Raw genomic sequence first — 19,509 nt, 5'->3', positions numbered from 1 at the left:
ATCAGTGTTAATTGTAGAGAGCACCCACCCTAACATTTTAGACAAGCAGATACCCGCAAACTAAACGAAAAACTATTGGTCTGCTGCATCGGCGACAAGACTGTTACTGGTGTTTCGCTTTGTTATCGGTACCTTGTCAATGACAGTCGCTCAATTAATGGAATCGGAAACGAGTGAAATAGCAGCGCGTGGTACACGGCAGTGGTCAGCAGCCGTTTCCTTGACAACGCCTCCCACCGTTGCAGATCGCCCGATCTTTCGCGAGTTTCCTCCGACAACGTGCCTTTCTTCTTTCTAGCATCTATATCTTCATCAGAAGATTTATATTTATTTAAAGTAAGACCCTCTGTTAAACCCGCGTTTAATTTATTAATAGTATCGTCAAACTCCACAAGAGCTTTCTTAGCTTGTTTTAAATTGTTACAAAAATTACTTAAATAGCTAATATAATTGATGTGCCACAAAAAGGTTCATGTACAACCAATGAATTAGAGAGAGCAACCACACATTTACCTTGTAAGCTGTTTTCTATGTGGAGTTAAAAAACATGCGAGAGGTCCATGCCAAATATATCTCACACCCTTTTAATACGAGAATACAGATTGCTGTGAGATAAGAATTCTCTTTTTCAGAATTCCAATATTTGAGGGCCTCGGCGACAGATCGAGACCCCAGTTAAGATAGGGAGGGACCTGAGGGTAATTCGGAATAGGGTGCGCCTTATTCCGCAATTTATACAATTCTGTGCCATGGTCAGGATTCGAAGCCCTAAGCGAAGGGTCCCTTCCCATCCAGCCCTTATCCTTTCAGTACTCCCCCCCCCCTTCAACGGGGAACAAAGTAACTCCTGAATTAGCTTCTTGTGGCTCTTTACACCCAAACATCAGTATGCACATTCTCTCTAATATTCTTTATAAATTTCTTATCGTGCTGACCAGGAGAGAGGCCTTGATGTGTGATTCAGGGTTGATATTGCAAAAAAAAAATTAATTAAATTCTAGTCACCCTTTGAGGTCAAAGGGTAAGTGGAATTAATTTTGTTTAGAAAGAGACTTGGGTAAATGGATCTTATATTTGTCTTAAGTAGGGTCGGCTGGATTACTTCTGACTTCTTAAATTCAATGTTTGCAAAGCTGGAGACAATCAAAGTCAAATTTAGTGCGGCTGTCAACAATCTCTGAAAATCTTAGCATTCCAAATACATCCCACTGAAAATTAGAATGATGAACACAAAAGTAGCATTTTGTGTATTCAAATGAATATGGGTAATTTGAAACTAGATGTTTATTTCATGCAAGTCATAACGCGCACCCCGTGAATATTCAATTTCGCGTTAATAGAGGAATAACACTTACCTTGTGTTTTCATGTTGTCAAGGAAGTAAAACGATTGCTGCAAAATGTACATAGCAAACAAATTCACCGAGGAACAAATGTTATTTTATATCATGCCGCCTGACTGAAAGATAGAACTTAATTGTTAGAAATTGTTTTTGGAGACTAACAGAGGGGAAAAGCAACTATGAGCGTTAAACACTGAGAGAGTCTTGCCAAATGCCTCGGTAAAAGCTGGAGAAACTTAGATCTGTTTGTGAAATTGTATCCAATCGAACCAGCTTCATCTAAGTCTCGTTGAGCCTCGTTGTACATAACAAGGTAAGAATTAAGAGCTAAAAAGCAAACCGCACAAATGAATGCTACCAGCATCATGTAAACTAGAGCAACGTGTTTGATTCAAAACCGCGAATTGTACTTTTCAATAAAAACAGCTCCTGATAAAAAGATGAATTTATTTGTGCGCCTTTGACTTTATAAAGTATATTTCTCTTTGTCTCCTTTTCTCACAAGATTTTTCGTTTTTATTACTTCTCTAAGCTTATTAAAACAAATTCAACTTCAGAATTTGCAAACATACAATACTCGCAAAGGTAGTTTTTTTCATTAGCGTTACAAAATTATAAACAAAGTCTTACCTATATTGTCTAAATACTGAAATTGTTTATAAAAGTGTGGAAATGAGTTAGACATTTCTAGAAAATATCTTGACATTTACTCAAACAACATTGTCGCAAGCCAAAGTTAGCAAATGGGCTGTGCAGCTGTTCTTGTGTTTTTCAATCGCATTGAGGTTGAACAACCGAGAATGTTTCACTTCGAGTGACTGAAGGTTTGACTTCAACTTGCAGAAAAGGTAAATAGAACGTTCAGTTTTTTAACGAAAAATAATTTAGAATAAATGGAAATTTGTTTTTCCATTACATTATTGCTTTCGTGCAGACGTAAACCTTAAGAAAGCGGCGACCCCCCTCAAACTCAGGAGACAGGCACTATATTGATACCATTATTGCATGCAAGGAAATGAAACGAAACAATCTCCAACAGATTTTGAGCTTTCATTGCTAGGATGGGAAAAGTAAGATGTCGCAGCAAAATTTGTATTTCGGTTTCATGAAAAGAAATTTTCACTATTTTTCTTTGACCTTTAAAATAATGCATGACTTTTCGTGTTTTTGCAGTGATTCCATACACGGTTCACATAATGTTTATATTATTTCACCTAAGGACTCTGACTTGGGGTGTATGTTACGTAAATTAGGCAACAGAATCTTGACTGCCTTTGCATGTTGTACTATCGGTGTAGAAATGGCCTCTTAATATAAAGAATAGTGTCAGGAACGTCTCCGGCGAGTTAGTTTGCTTTCAGATGGCATTCTGTTTTGATAACTGAGAATTTCAAAAGAGGGTTAATTGGAATAAAAAATGAACTGACTTTTTTTAAAATCAAAACTCATTCTCATGGACGCATCCACATATAGATGGACAAAAATGCTTCATTTTTTTTATCTCAAATTTGTTACCTGTTCCGGTTCGTCTACCTCTCGCTGTTTCTCGCTCCAAATGCTCGTTCTCCTCGGTCGTCGGTCGTTGGTCGCCGTTCGTCAAAAAATCGTACTTAGTTTCGTGGTTCGTTTTTCCGACGCTCGTCGCCTTTGTTCGTAGTTGAACTGTCGCGTTCGTAATTCGTTCTATAACAGAACGGCCTCAAGATACGCTAAAAAATATTTTTTTAAAAAATTGAAATTAGAACAATTTCCACCCGAAATGAAATATTACATCATTCGTTCTAAGGCCAATTAAGCATAATATTAAAGTTTTTTCGGTGACAGTAGCAAAGAAGTTGTTCGTAATGATCAATGAATTTTTTCACACCTGTAAATTAGCCTCTGATTTTAATGAAAAAACTCTTTGAAGTTACCGATGTACTTACACTGAAGATCAAAACGACCTTCGAGAAAAATTTAGACCGATAAACTGCCCATCACTTTTAATACTGAAAAGGCTGTTGGGGGTAATCTGTGGTTAATGAATTTTTAATAGCCTCGAATGGCCTCCATTTGGGTTTTTTGTGGCATGAAGAAGCTCTCAGAACGGAAGTATTGTAGTTTAGGAGAGCCGTTGTTTTGACGATCCAGACCACTAAACTTACGACTTCAATTATTTCACTAAATATGGTTAACATGAACTTTGATACGAAAATATTTTCATGAAAGTTTCCAAATATTTCTCAGTAACAGCACTAGTTCGGTAAATCCAACGAAAACTTGAGCAGTTTGAATAAACTCAGAATTGCAAGGTTGAGATAAAATCTCAGGATCTTTCAGGAATGGCTCTTTGACACTTTCATATTCCTTTGCACACAAAGAACTTCAGATTTCATGGCACTTCGTTCTCATATGAAAATTATAATCTCCGTCTCGATTCTTCACTTTTCTATAGCCTGGCCTTACTGGTTTCTCATCCAGACTCTTAAGAATCAACCATTACAATAGTCTATGGACTCTCTATATATACGATAACTACTTACCTTTACTTATCAAATTTGCGAAAAATTCTCCATCATTGACTCGATGTTTACCATTTATAACAAATTCTTTTTGGAAGAAGTGCACTTAAAAGTGAATCGAAGCTCGCTTCTCGTCTCCGAGTCCCAATTTTGATAAATTCGAGAAAGTTCTCAATGTTCGAATCTGTGCTATGGCTCATGGGCACAAAACAATTTTCTTTTCATTAAGAGAAAAATGGTCACACAAGTGACAAGCTCATCATGAGTCATAAACTCTTTACACCCAAACATCAGTATCTATATTCTCCATACTGTTCTCTATACATTTCCTGTGGTACAGACCAAGAGAATTTGTTTGAGAATTAAAGCTTCTTAAGTTGGTGATCATTTCTTTTATTCTCATGACCTCAATGAATGATTCAGTAGTATTACTGTAAGGAGAAATTAGATACTGGTCACTCTTAAGGTTTAAAGGGGTAAGGAAACACTTCTCCTGTTTGCACAGTACAAGAGCAATTTTGTTGTAACATGAAATTTGATGGCAGCTGAAGTTTCGTGAGAGTATTTTACCTCCGCAAATATATTTAGCATTTCATTAAATTCCAAATTGCTTCCTTGTTTAACTTCTGTATTTTCACCCTATGTCATATGACTTTATGTAAAGACTGAGTGTGTCGGTTATAGCGATCAATTTCGGTTTTTGCACTTGAAAAAACTCGGTTTTCGGTGTTCGGTTTTTCCTTTCCTGGCTTGCTGTTTTTTTGTTTTGTTTTGTTTTCGATCAAGGGGTTTCTGGTTTCTGATACTCGCCAGTTTCGTCATTTTACCGCAGTTTAAACCATTAGGCTCACGCGGTTCTTTCCGTTTTGATGAAAATTGTGGGCGGTATGTATTTTGGTTTGTGAATCCCTCCCCAATACATTGTGGACTTAAGATGTTGACTGTGGCAATGAATGGTCGGGAACAATTTCAGTTCGCGGTACGTACTCCCAGCTGTTGATAAATTTAGTCAAATTACAAATTTTCTTTCCCTCTAGAATTCTACGATTAATTGTACCTAGGGGCCATTTTCTTTAAGCTCCAAGAGCAATCAATTTGTTTTCAATTTTTAAAATTTTTGAAAAAAAAAAAAATGTAACATCCATGTTCCCAAAGATTTAAAAACTATTGGTGATACTGTAGCTGAAGATATTTTCGTCCGCTAAAAGTTGAACCCTCTAGCGTTAGTAACGATCATAATTCTATATTCCAGTTAAAGTGAGAAATTTCACACTGAATAATGACAGATCTCTGAAGACAAAGTGCTAGTAGACATTCATCTGAATATCAATGGTATTGAATAAATTGAATTCGGAACAGAAATCAGTCGAGTTTTAGAAGCAGTCTCAGGTAAACTTTTCAAATCTTTACTGATTATAGAAGGGCGGCGTCTTGATCCAAAGACAGTCTTCCACTTTACGCAAAAGCTCACCAAAAGGAATTAACTTCCTTTTCAAATTTCGAAAAACGAAGGCTCCTTTTTTCCGGAATGATAAAGGGTCTATGCGGATTGAATTTCTCTCACTCAAGCTGTGGAGCACATTTTCACTGCCTTTACCAAGATAACACGGCAAAAGGGAAAATTCCAGACTAAATTTCTGATGAAAATGGCTTTACCTTTACCATGATGACCTACAAAACAGTCCTGTATCAAACTCACTGCAATAGCTTGCAAAAGGTATTCAATTTGTAGCATCTTCAGTAACAAAACTACTTTTTAAAAGTACACCCCGTCGCAGCGCCTTCTTCGAAAACGTTGAGTAATTTTAATTTGTGTCTAGTAGTTTGGCACCAAACATCAAAAATTAACAATGCGAAAGGAACCTATATTATATTTGCTTTCTTTCTCTCTTTTTGGGCAAATTTGCAATCATATTTACTTTAAAGAACAGGTGCCTTAACTGCTGGTGGTATTCACAATCTTTTTCATACGCACCGCTCTCATAAAATTCCCTCTTTACAATTTCCACTTTTCCGATTTTAATTTTGCCTATTCTTGCGCAACTTATTTGCAACTCACAGTCTACATTAAATTTCCTGCCTGGTGTATGAGCAAACTAATAAGCATGAAAGAAGGAGCAAATTTATAATTATACCGAATAATCAAGAGAAGACAGTAATCGATATGTGTGCTTTTGAAGTTCCGCTTTCAACTGAGTAAACATGGGGGACGTGACAGTTTTAGCCAACATTGAAGGAGTCCATGCATTTGTCTTCGCACCAGAAAGTTTACCAGGCGATTTCGCAAATCAAGCTTAAGGATTTGGTCACATCAGTAACTTTTGGCTTGGAACTTAACAAATACAACAAAGACAAAGGTAAGAAATTGGAACTTGAATGAAGAACACGAAACAGAAAGAGTCGTGCTGTTATATAACCATTTTTATCATAAAGCAGTTTTAGTAAAGTCAGTTCAGTACGTGTAAGACATACCGAGCATTTTAATTTGATCTAGTTTCACAGAAATTGTTTATTTTTGTAAGGTTTTTCGTTTATCAAAAACTACACCATAACAAACATGAGTACTCTGATCTTTTTAAATCACTCTTTATGGCTCAAGCACGATACCTAAGGGCTGAAAAATGCTAAGCTAACGTGAGTCATCTCATAAAGAACAGTTCTTTTGCAAAAATGAGAATTTTTATAAAGCGAACAAGCATTGTGAGATGGTTCTGGTTTCTCATTTCTGAGGATTCTTGACCGTTGCATTAAAACCTTTTGTGAACTAAAGCTATTTTAATACCTGTTTTGATAACTTTTCAATATTGAGTTTGATTATTTGGGGACCCTTACCTCCAGTTTGCTAAATATGGAGGTAAGGATGACGCATTTTCCTAGACCGGATAACGGGATTCAACCATATCGTTAAACGCTTTATTCTTTCATGTTAGACACAACAATCTCTTTAGCCAGAGCAGAGCAATCTCTATTGCCAGGGCCGAGGCCTTTCTTATCTCTCTGTTTAGAGAATTAAATATTTTTAATCATTTTAAAAGCATATAGCTGTAGTTTACTGATCACTATAAGAAGTCAGAGCTTGTTCAAGCAATTGGAGTAGCAGCTCTTTACTCAGAAGGATAATATTTAGAAGACCAATATTAATCTGTTTAGGATCTTTCTTAAATATGCACTTCCCTAGCTTATCTAAAGCATGATGTTGGAAAAAAGTGTCATAGCAACGCTTAAACTGCGCTTGTAATTTTAACTGAGCTTTCCTGCAAAATGCTAATGTAATTTCGCACTAAAATAGTGTTTTGGTCTCATTATGGAACATGTTTAATTTATCTAAACAGTAATGGAAAACACCGAACACAGCTAGACAAACATGAATATCTAATGAGTCTGTTATATGAAGTTAGAAATTTCAACAATCAATAATTTTTTGGTACAAGAAAAGCCCCTTTTTTTTAGAGTTCTGTAATTTTTCAAATGGCCTGATTATTTCATATTTACTTTAGACGTTTGCGCCTTTGCATGAACATCCTTTGAAACTTTCAATATGCACTTTAATTATATTCATAAGAATGAAATGTTTGTATTTAATCACGGGTTAAATAAATCATGAAGGAAAAGCTTTCTTCCGATAATTCATGAAAATTCAAGTCGCTTGAATCTCTTTCACACTTTCAGTATTTTTCGGCCAGGTTTTGTTCATTAGCACTATAGATATTGAAATTTTTTTCTTTATTTTGCTGAGAAGTAGTCAATTATTTGTTTTCTAGTTAATTGCATACTAAATCACCAAACAATATGCTTGCCAGCTTGTTAAAACCGCGCTGACGGGTCTTCCGTTGAATTTTTGTTTACCACTCTCCTAAATGAAGCGAATTTGCCTAAAAAAAAAAACCAACCTAACAATTGTAGATAAAGTATCAAAATGAATGAAACTCTCACCTGGAAAATTACGGAAATTATACGAACCATTAAAGTACGTATTTCCCGCGAGGGCAACCACATGGTTTTCAAACTCAAGTTCAGTATCGCATAGCAACCTAGCTGCTTTTCTACAGAAAGGTGTTACCGATTTGTCTATATTCCAGTCAACTTATATATCCTTTAAGTAAAAAGGCTAAAGATCTTTGAATACCACATAATGTATACAAACTGAAATGAATGCAAATTCGGTAGCTTAAACGTCTTGATGATTCAATTTCGATTGATCTTAAAGATGGTGTTTATAGAAAGCATTATTTTCTAGGGACCTATGATAGTTTGTCCCTCAAAAACATCAAGGAATTTTTTCTCCTCAAGAAGGACGTTTAAGTCAATAAATTGAGGTTTCTAAAATCATAGACCTGAAGTCTGAAACAGCAATAAAGGAATTGACCCCTAATGGCGATGGCTTTCAATTGAATGGCAAAGACACAATGATAATGATTTTAAAAAGCCTCTTTTCAATTTGCGTTTTTCTTTGAATAAAAGCGAGGCTCTAGTTAGGAGGAAGCCGAGGAAGCCGTTATTGAAAGCTCGATTGCCAGCCACTGACCGGGGAAATGAGCACGTGCACCTTCTTCAAACTGACAGCCACTCTTTCCCGGGAGGCGAAGTGATGATAATCGTGCCTACCATTAGACAGCGATCAGGAAAAAAACGGGGCGAGCTGTTTTCATCAGTTTGCCATCAAAGATGACCTCTGAAAATGATTCTAATAATAATACAAGTCGAACTTTGAGAACTTAGTGGGGAAAAGTAGAAAGATGAAAGCAAAACAGAAAGAGAGAAACAAAGTGCGAGCACATAGAGAGAGCGATTTCAATCGTGATGGACTCTGGGACAGAGTAGTTATTCAGTTGAAATCTGTTGAATTACATCGTACACGCCGTGCATGCCGGGAAAATTCAGTCCGCGCTACTACAAATGATGAAATCAAAATTGAGATAAAAATCATAACTTTGAGGTTTTTTTTGGTATCTGATGAATGAAAATCGAAAACATCCTGATTTAATATGGAAGTGAGTGTTTGTGACATTTCCAAAATAAATCAAAATAATAAAAATTGGTTGTTCATTACGCTTTTATCGTATTGCGAAATTCTGAACAATCCGTGTGAAAATAATTGAACATTTGACATGGTCATAACAGCCATCTTCTTTCTCCTTTAAGATGAAATGCCGGATGAAATTATGTATACAAATAAATGTATTTCATTTATCTATATTTCAAGATGTCATCATTAGCAAACAGGTCATTATGATTGCTACATGTCAGTGGATCTCTGTCCAAATCACACGCAAAGAAAATCGATGTGAAAAAGTCAGAAAATCGGTCAAAAGGGTGAAAAGACCATGGATTTAGGTTACCTCGCCTGAGAAATACATCTTTTATAAATCTTTCTCCTCTTGTTAGGGTCCCGAACGCAGTGTTTTGGAACGATTAAAGGTCATGGTTAAGTGTATCAGGATAAAACATGTGTGTTCAACTTCCATCATGTATGATTTACAATGGATCACATTTGCATATAAATAACACATATTGCGTATTCCTCCTATTAACTGAGTCAACTCGGATCACGATCCTACTCACGTAATACGAAAAGGGAAGTTGAACATTTTATGAAAATACCTTTGATGGAGTCTTGATCTGAAAGGTTTCATTCTCCTGCGGAATCGCAACATACTCTAGATCCGAAAGTTGTAAATTCATTCAGGTGTAAGGTACGTTGGTTGATTGTTTTGTCACGAACTTTTTCGATTGTTATTAAACCTTCATGGTTTTTCATTACTGCTCAGCATTCTCATTACACAGTTGATCGAGAGCTTGAGCGTAACTCTTACAGCAACCTGAGAAAAAGTCAAACATTTTATCTTCTCCTTTCAGTCGTTTCCAAAAGCGTAATTATACATTCTTACTGTAAACAGGAAATTGTTTTCCATGTTTCTCCTTGACATAAGGGATACTGCAAGTGTACTAAATAAGAATTCCGTTTTTGCCAATTAGCGTATGACAATGCAATAACTTCTTTATGCCTAGACACATATATCTTGACCTCATACACGAACGGAAAAGAAATCATGATTAATTTTCTTCAGAAATATTCTGTACCTTGCCCGAGTACTTAAACCGACCTACATTTATTTATCATCTGGCCAATTTTCGTTTGCCTCAGGGGAAAAATGTAATAAATAATGCAAACAAGAGAATTGAATTCTTCGGATCACACTTGTTTATGGAGTCAGAAGTGTTGCCGAGGAAAATGATTTTCAAACCTAAAAACAGTAGAACAGTTACTGTCGTAGTTTAAGTAATTATTCAATTGTCAACTAGATATAACAAAGTTGAGAGCTCAAGTAATGGTACGTGTGCACAGAGAAGATTAAAGCCGAAGTCTCCTGCATTGGGTTTCAAGCAGGAACACTTTACTCTAGCAGTTACTCGTAGGCTTCATCGGCTGAAGGAACCACAATGCTCATTAAAGAGGGGACAGGCGCAAGCTGAATGAAAAACACTCCAGCATGAATAGCAATCTAGTTTCAGTCAACGTATACTTGCTCCATTGTCATTGCTCCTCTCCAGTAGGCCTGTAGCTTAACTTCTTTGTGCAATATTGCGACATTTATGCTACGCTTCTCTGATTTTAATCTTTCATAATTTATTTCATAGGAACGAAAAACAAGACATTTCCATAATGAATGATCAACAAAACCAAAATTCATCGCTAAATGGAGATTCACAGGGGCGAAATAGCGTGGAAATTGTGCTGGAGTCCTTTACAGCTATAATTATCTTCCTGGCCTCAATTTTAACCAACTGCATCGTTCTATATGTCATAAGGACCAACCCCACCCTCAAAACTTTCACAAATAAGATAATTGCAAACTTGTGTCTCGTTGATATGGCCGAAACATTACTCATTATGCCATTATGGGTCACAAGCTTGATCAAAGGACAATGGATCTTTGGCAATATCATTTGTAACGTGTCAGGGTTTCTGTTCTTTGCAATGGCAAATGCAACTCTCTATTCGTTGCTTCTCATTGCGCTCAGCAGGTATTTCAAAGTCGTGAAACCCCAATTGTATAATGGCATTTTCTTCGCAAAGAAGAGCAGACCAAAAATCCTTCTTGCTCTGTGTTGGATTGCGCCTCTCATCATCTGCAGTCCACCGTTGTATGGATGGGGAAAGTATAAGTTCTACCCACAGTCTTTTCTCTGTACGTTTGAATGGTCATTTGATGGACTACACGTTTCCTACTTGGTCTTCCTTGCGATAATACAACCATCTCCTTACATAATTTGCTGGTGTTACTTCAAAATTTACAACACTGTTCGACGAAACAGAATCCAGATTTGCACCAGAGCAAACCGTGCCGCTTGCAAAAACGCTCATAACGCCGAGAACATGTGCATTCATACTACACTGGGCATAGCTTGCGTGGTCGTGCTTTGCTGGCTCCCAAAGGCAATACTTGTTCTTTTGTTGGGAGGCGGAAAAAAAGGATTATCTTTGCCTTTAATGATATCGAGTTATCTTGTGTTCTTAGCATGTTGCTTGAATCCCATCGTATATGGAATGATGAACCCTCAGTTCAAGCCAGCCTTCAAGGCATTATTTATAAAAAGAGGGATGAGGAATCCTGACCTTGCTGCTTTTTCCACGTACTCGATTCCAACGATACATTCAAAGTAGCCTTACCATGGTCTGTGCATTACAAAGATTTTACCTAACTTTTTCAAACATCCCAAAATATCGGGTGGCAGCTGGACAATGTCTTTACCATTTGCACCTGTATTACGTCATCTATCTTCCACCTTGGATGTAAGAATATGAATATGATCGACTTTTTATATTCAAGGACAGAACAATAAAGTGTTAATTTGAATCTTATAATGAGTTTTGAAGTCTTCTCTACTCGGTAGATATACTAATCGTTCTCGCTAAGGTTGGTTCAGAAGCTTCAAAATGATTTATGCCACACTTGCTGTTTCCCTCTGCGTTTGCCGTTTCTCTTCTTCCTTTTCATTCCCTTAATTCGTCCGATAAGTACTTTCGTTGTATGAACGAAAAAAATCTCAAAGCCCTCTCGAACTGTGGATTCAGTCTCATAGATTATAATAATAATAATAATAATAATAATAATAATAATATTAATAATAATAAAAGTCGAGACAATAGAAAAGTGTCTTAAATACAACTACATTTGATGATATACTTTGCACGTGATCCTGCCCCCATCCCTTCCCCCACGGTGAGATGAAGTTTTCAAAAATTAAGTCAACCACTTTATTATGTCAAAAAACTCAGTTTGCATAATCGTATTTCGTAGCTGGACAGTAATTTTACTATTTTTACCTGCATAACGCCTTGTACTTCATATTTTGATGTAGCATTTTGAGTATATACTTTGTGATAACATGAAAAGAACGATACATTCCAAACTTTGAGTTATTTAACAAGTTTTGGCGGTATCCTTTACTCGGTAGAATAATATAAACTAATTGTTCTCGTCGAGGCTGGTTCAGTTCCCTCAAAATGGTTGGTGCCTTAATCACCAAGAAGGTCTCACTTAAGGTTTCCCTCATTTATTTTTCTTCTCTTCCTTCCTCATTCCTTGCATTAATCTAGTCAGATGGATGAAATGACAAAGCCCTTTTCAAGCCCCTTTTGACATGTGTGTTCAAAATCCCATAAATAACCGCTTGGTCCGCGTGTCATGACCCGAGTACAAATAATCTCCCGTCTGGCTCTCTCACTCAGTCAACAAGTTCACAGTATCTTTAAAATCAGTCTGAATGATAAGCAAGTGGTTCAGCCACAAGAACCATCTTTCTGGTAAACGATCATCGACCTACGCAATGTGAAATGTTTGTTGCATCAGTTTCGAAATCCGCTGACAACTTGACGTACAAACGTAGAATGCTAGTACGTTAAGCCATTGCTTGAAAATGGTAACGAGAAAAGTAGCATAAAAGAGACTTACGAGAGCTGTCAAAAAACAAAAGTAAAATTTTAAAAAATTGCCATGAAAATGAAGAAACACATTTTATTTTCATCATCAACTACTGGGCCATTGAAAGTACTTTTTAGTCTTATATGTACATAGTGTCATGTCATTTACTGTCTTGTTTGAAATTTGTCACAACCTCTTTTTTAACAGAAAAGGAATCGTAGTGAACACACGAAGCTTACAACTATTTCTTTCAGATTGAAGTCTACTTTTTGTATTTTGTTATTTTATTTTTTAATAATGTTTTGGGCATTTCATTCTCTCTGTGATCTCAAAAAATTAATCAGCAACGGGTTTGGGCAGGGCTCACATCAATAATCGTTCAAACTCGATACCAAGACGGGCATTAATCAAGTTTCTACTTTTATATTTTAAATGTCTTAATGACGTACGCGTTAAACAATTGACATAACCTATTGAATCCGCTAAGTGATTTTTTCTTTACTCAAGTAGTTCCTTTCTTTTTTTAAATGATATTCGTAACGCTTTGCAGATCATTCACTTCATCATGTAGCCGGAACTAATATTATTTCCTCATTCAATATCCAATTTAATCCTTTCGATTCTAAATGAGAGTTTTCACTCTTTAAAGATGGGAGCTCCCAACTAAATGACATCAAGTGGTATCCTTCAATTACCTCCCACAATTGAGTATTATCTTCTGGTTTCTGATAACGAAAGATTTAGAAAAACATTTCATACTAAATAGTGGCGAGATTAAACATGACGTTTCGGTGACGACATGTCACCATTATCAAATGTGAAATTATTTTAAGTTCAGTGACGCTATCTAAAGAAAGGAAAATGTGAAACCAAATTAGAATAAAACGAGATGGAGTAAAACAAAAGAATATACATAAATGAACAGTTTCGCTAGAATGGAGTCTTTCTGAGTGTTCAGGGTCGGTTTCTTTTTCCTTATTAAAAGCATCTCATAAATAAGGCACTCAAACTTTCCGCGGCATTTCTCTAGGATAGAAATTAACTTGTGAAGATTGTTCAGTCTTTGATCGTGTTCGTCCTAGAGATGTTTACCAATGACAGAACATATGCTTTTGATAAGGAAGAGACCGGCTCCAAACACTCAAAAAGACTCCATTCCAGCTAAACTGTTCATTTAATTATGTGTATTCTTTCGTTTTCTTTCCATTTCATTTTAATCTATCTGGTTTCACACTTTCCTTTATTTGGATGACATCATTGAACTTATAATAAATCTACGTGGTTATAAATTTGCAGTTCAAACTGGTTTTTAAGAGCTAAGGCATTTTGTTGAGGTCGTACATGCAAATATGATAATAATTAGGGTCCTAATGCGATTTAGCTAAGGCCCGCTTCCTTTAGGATTATCGATAATACTTTGAGAGCCATTGTAGCCTCCCAAAATAATTATTGATTCCATTAAAAAAAACCATCTAGGTGATGTGGAAACTTGAAAGAAACACATAAAACACTCGTACAACAACAGATATAAGCTTTGAACGATGAACACTACTTAACTAGTAGTTAAAATAAGACCTGAAAAAAATTCAGGCCCGTACGGTGCAGCGCAGCTTCCAAATGAGCTAACAAGCCAACTGGGAGCTTGTTATTATATTGGATCCAGATAAACCTTCCAAGTGGTGAATAATGATTGGAAATATATGAAAATCATATATGTGCACTGCGGTAAGGAAACAGATATAAGCGATCCTCGCAGCTATAAACACTACTGAACTAGTAGTTGAAACAAGACCTGAAAAAATTCAGGCCCGCACGGGATTTGAACCCATGACCTCTGCGGTACAACAAAATGATCAATTTGCATCCCAAAGAGGCCCCTATAATATTTTCTTTCTTGGTACATGCTTTGTCTTCTATAGTTCATTCTACAGAAGCGTGTAATGTTCTCCTTGAAGGGCCACTTGCCTTGCAGCTGCATCCATATGAATGTTTCTCATGGATAAATTTTCATAAAAGGATTTTTCCCATCTCCAGCATCAGCTGTCACTTAGTTGTTGACTTGTGACTAGAAACTAGTGTGTTATAAGAAGATTTTTAATTATGCTGTTTCAGTTTGGATCACTAAGGGTCTAACAAGCGAAGGTTTCAAATATCAACAGCATTGCTCGAAAAGGTGAGTTGAACATTGAGAATTGAAACAGTCTAAAAGGTAACTTTTAAAATAGCCTTTTATGGCTCAGATATAAGTCAACTTTCATACGGGAATCTTAGCAATCATTCCCCTTTGCTGAAGTAGCTCAGACTAAGGAATAGCCAATAAATGATTTTAATTTTAAAATAAATTAGTAAAAATGGTTTAGTTAACAGGTTACGTAAATATGTTTCGAATACTGCCTCTCTTGTGTTTATGAGTTTTGAATTCGATAAAGCCGTATTTGAGTCGACCTTCATACAGAAACCTTAGCTGTCATTCTCTTTTGCTGGAGTTGCTCAGACTAAGGAATAACTAGCAAATGATTACGACAAAAAAATGAAGAATTTGAATCAGCCATAACAGCTCTCTTGTGTCTATGAGTTTCGAGTTCAATAAAGCTGTATTTCAGTCAACTTTCAGACGTAAATCTTAGCAAACGCTTCCTTTGCTTCAGTAGCTTAGACAAAGGAAACACTAAGAAGTTATTATGGCAAAAAATAAATTTAAAAAATAAATTAGTGATAATGGCTCTCTTGTGTTAATATGTTCTGAATTCAATAAAGCCTTATATAAACCGACCTTCAAACGAAAATCTTAGCAAGCATCCCATTCGCTGCAATAGCTTCATGATTACAGTTTCAGTTGACGTAGAGCCAGTGAAATTTGAAAAAGGTCTCAACCAGGTTTTTCTCTTAGGTTCAAAGATATTTTGACATTCCTGCCTCACTGAACTATAAGAAAGCGTGAGTATTCTTTGAGATAATAACTAATTTTAAAAAATTTACCTTAAGAATTTGTTGACAACGAGGGTACAAAACCCATCAACACCATCAACCCTGAGATTTTGCGGGACTCCATTTAGAGAAGTCTCCTTTCAAAAAAAAGGGGAGAAAACAACAACAGAAACAAGAATATATTCTTGACGGTTTTTTTTCCACTGTCACGAAGACTGTACGTTGTTAGCTATGGGTCTCAACTACTCGGCGCTCAAATCAAGAAAATTTAGAAAGTAAGAAAAAATGATCAAACATTTCTAGGAGAGGTATCAGATGTTTTTTTTCTCTCGTCAGGAGAAAGACGTTTCGTGGGGTACATGGATTTTTAATTCAGCCTATTATCCTCTAATCAGTACATATTACAGCTTGAGTCACAGACGTGGATGTCTCAAACAATTTCCCAAGATTGTTTAACTCACTCGAGAGCAGAAATTTCGTTGGAGGTAACCTTCGCCATTCTGGTGTGTCTCGCTTCCATACTTGGTAATGTGCTGGTTATTTATGTTATAAAAAGATACTCCGAGCTTCAAACTACAACCAACATTTTATACACAATCTTGCACTGACTGATGTGTTCATGGCGACCCTTAACATGCCTTTCTGGATAACGAGTTTGTACACGAGAAAGTGGAATTTGAGCCAGGAATGGTGTGAAGTTTCTGCATCATTACAACACACAATGGGTTCGTCCTCCTTGTTCATTATGGGCTTAATTGCCATGAATAGATACATGAAAGTCGTCAAGGGAACTTTGTACATCAAGTTCTTTCCCAGTAAAAAAGTTGCTCGGGTGTACTGCGGTGTCGTCTGGCTGACTTCTATGTTATTTGCCACACCTCCGTTGTACGGATGGGGAAAAATGAACTTCAACTCAGATTTTTTGTTTTGCTCATTCGACTTGAAGGACGGACACTTTTCTTTTTTCATTCTGCATGTAGGAATCTTCAACGTTACAGCGTTAACAATATTTTACTCCTATTGGAAAATTTACCAGAAGGTGAAAGAAAGCACAGATAATGTCAACGCCCATGTCGTACAAAATAGCATCGGCGCACCAAGGCTCCATCGTACTGACATCGATATTTTGAAGAGTTGTTTCATAGTGGTTTGTTTCTATTTAATTACATGGTTTCCTTTCGCCTTATGCGCTAATACAATTGCTGTTGGAGGCTACATTCCCCACGAAGTGACTGAGGTATCTGTGTATTTGTTGTTCTCCAGTAGTGTTGTAAATCCAATCATCTATGGGATAATGAATCCGCAGTTTAAAAAGGCCTTCAAAAAGGCGTTCAGTCGTGGTCGTTATGACAACGATAATGAAGATCAGATTCATGAAAGAGTTGCAGCTGTTATGATACATCCGAATAGCAACGAAATTCGATGACTTATGGCGTGAAGATCTATCATTTAAAGCCTTAGTACAATACTTTTTCCCAGAGAGATCGGTTGATACCGGCTTCGTTCTGTTTTTGAAATTTTTCACAACCTTCTCTTATTCAACAGAGATGGAATCGTAGTGAACACATCAAGCTTACAACTTTTTCTTTCAGATTGAAGTCTGTTTTTTTCATTTTCCTATTTTATTTTGTAAATGCCAGTTTCTGACATTGGTTATCCTGTGTAATCGGACCAGTCCGTCCGAGCATTTAGGTCACGTGATTTTACCGAGGTTCATTCCGGCTCGGTTAAACCTCGGCGCTGAGCGTTTTCTTTCGTCTCGTTCATATTTCGCTTGTATACGGATGAGGAACCAGTTACTGGACTGTCATTTGTCAAGGAACTTACGGAGAAACTAAAGGATTAAACATTGTGTAAACTCGTGAATTAACGGTTACGGTAACACGATTTTTGCATTGTAAACCACCGGACATTGTCGAGCATTTCGCTGATCTAGAGGAATAAAGAATGAATTTTACGGCTGATACATATCTCTTTAATCTTGCTTTGGGCGTTTCATTCTCTCCGTGATCTCGAGAAATTAATCAGCAACGGGTTTGGGCAGGGCTCAGATCAATAATCGTTCAAATCCAATACCTAGGCGGGCATTAATGAAGTTTCTACTTTTATATTCCAAATGTCTTTATGACATACGCGTTAAACATGTACACTTGACATAAGCTATTAAATTCGTAACGCTTTGCGGATCATTCACTTCATCTTGTAGCCGGAACTAACATTATTTCCTCATTCAATATCTAAATTAATCCTTTTGATTCCAAATGAGAGTTTTCACGGGTTATGAATTCGCAGTTCAAACTGGCTTTTAAGAAGGCATATAGTTTTGGCCGTACATGCGATTTAGCTAGGGCACATTTCCTTTAAGATTATTGACAGTATCTTGAGAGCCACTGTAGCCCCCCAAAATAACTATTGATTCCATAAAAAAAGCAATCGTTGTAGGTGATGTGGAAACTTGAAAGAAACTCTTAAACACCGCATACAATAGTATGATCAATTTGCATCTTATAGAGGCCCCAATAATACTTTCTTTTCTGGTGCATGCTTTGTTTTCAATGGTTTGTTCTACAAAGGCGTGTAATATTCTCCTTGGAGGGCTACTTGCCTTGCAGCTGTATCCATTTGAATGTTTCCCATGGATAAATTATCATAAAAAGATTTTTCTGATCTTGAACGTCAGCTGCCACTTAGTTGTTGACTTGTGACTAGAAACTAGTGTTTTATAAGAAGATTTTTAATTACACTGTTTCAGTTTGGATAACTAAGGGTCTAACAAGCGAAGGTTTCAAATATCAACAGCATTGCAGGAAAAGGTGAGTGGACATTAGAATTGAAACAGTCTCAAAGGTAACTTTAAAAATAGTTTTTGGCTCAAACCGCTTTTTCTTCATAAATAGAGGACCTACAGGGTGTTTCTGAGAAGTTCGTGTCCTTTTTCTAAGCCTATATTATAATTATTTTCGAATTCTGAAAGCTATGTTTTTATGAAAAATTTCCTGATTTTATTAACTTAAAATCTCAAAGTTATTCAAAAGTGAAACATTGAAAAAAAATAGAGAAAAACTATAAAAACATTATTTCCCTGCCAAAGTGCGCAAACTGTGAATGCCAACGTTTCTCTGTTTCTCGCTGTCTTTTCCCTGTTTAGTCATTGTCCTGTTTTCGTAAATTATCCTCATTTACAAAGACGAAACACGCCAAAAAACTAATGCACGGGCACAAGCCTCAATTGTAATGTACTCTGGGATATCGATTCGAGAAACATCTAAAATATTACGGTCAAGCGAGCTCCAGGTGATAGGATGGTCACCTCGCAAAGATTTTGAGGACAAACCAAGAACGAGGTGAAGTGACTGGCCACGGTTTAATAAACCTTAATTTTGTTCCGTAAATGAAACGTTAACATTTAATCATTACATTAGATATGAACTTAGACATGAAGTCAAGCCTTTACTTAGCCGCAGATGTACGTCAGACAAAACCGTGAAATTAAAGTTGTTTAGCTCCAATAGGAGAATATTTTTTTTACAAGATGGAGCATCGGCTCAAAAAGCCAAGGCTACGCCAACATGGTGCCCAAGAAGTTTTCCCAATTTTATTGTAAGAACATGAAACAAAACTTTAAAAAAAAATAGCCTGCTAATTCGCTAGGTTGTAATCCAGAAAAAAAATCCCCGAAAGACTATTGACGAAGTAATGTACCGCGATCTGATTCCGTAACTGTGAGAGCTAAAAACGTGGGTACGCCATGCATGGAGGAAAGCTTCCCCGCTATTTAAATCAGTTGCCTTATTCTACGCCACTACGCACG

The 19,509-nt window shown here is 36.5% G+C and overlaps 1 protein-coding gene and 1 pseudogene across 6 annotated transcripts in view; both read left to right on the top strand.

Annotated features, from left to right (window-relative positions):
• LOC131799848 (G-protein coupled receptor 161) overlaps positions 1–11,853 on the top strand; it is a 31,015-nt gene extending 19,162 nt beyond the window's left edge. Inside the window, exons 1-3 of one of the 6 annotated variants that reach the window (XM_059117533.2) lie at positions 5,327–5,560; positions 6,024–6,200; positions 10,483–11,853. In XM_059117533.2, the coding sequence (XP_058973516.1) occupies positions 10,508–11,509 (1,002 nt within the window). In that variant the 5' untranslated portion in view covers positions 5,327–5,560; positions 6,024–6,200; positions 10,483–10,507 and the 3' untranslated portion in view covers positions 11,510–11,853. Of the gene's footprint in view, positions 1–859; positions 1,656–4,662; positions 4,823–5,326; positions 5,561–6,023; positions 6,201–9,398; positions 9,537–10,482 lie in introns of those variants that run through there. The other 5 variants (XM_059117537.2, XM_059117531.2, XM_059117536.2 and 2 more) reach the window with 5 other exon arrangements.
• Positions 11,854–16,123: 4,270 nt separating this feature from the next.
• LOC131799871 (visual pigment-like receptor peropsin) lies at positions 16,124–17,124 on the top strand (annotated as a pseudogene).
• Positions 17,125–19,509: the final 2,385 nt, after the last annotated feature.

This window comes from Pocillopora verrucosa, chromosome 12 (genome assembly GCF_036669915.1).
Source record: "Pocillopora verrucosa isolate sample1 chromosome 12, ASM3666991v2, whole genome shotgun sequence".
Lineage (NCBI taxonomy): Eukaryota > Metazoa > Cnidaria > Anthozoa > Scleractinia > Pocilloporidae > Pocillopora > Pocillopora verrucosa.
Note: the sequence above shows the minus strand (reverse complement) of the source record. Positions and strands in the feature narration are given on the sequence as shown.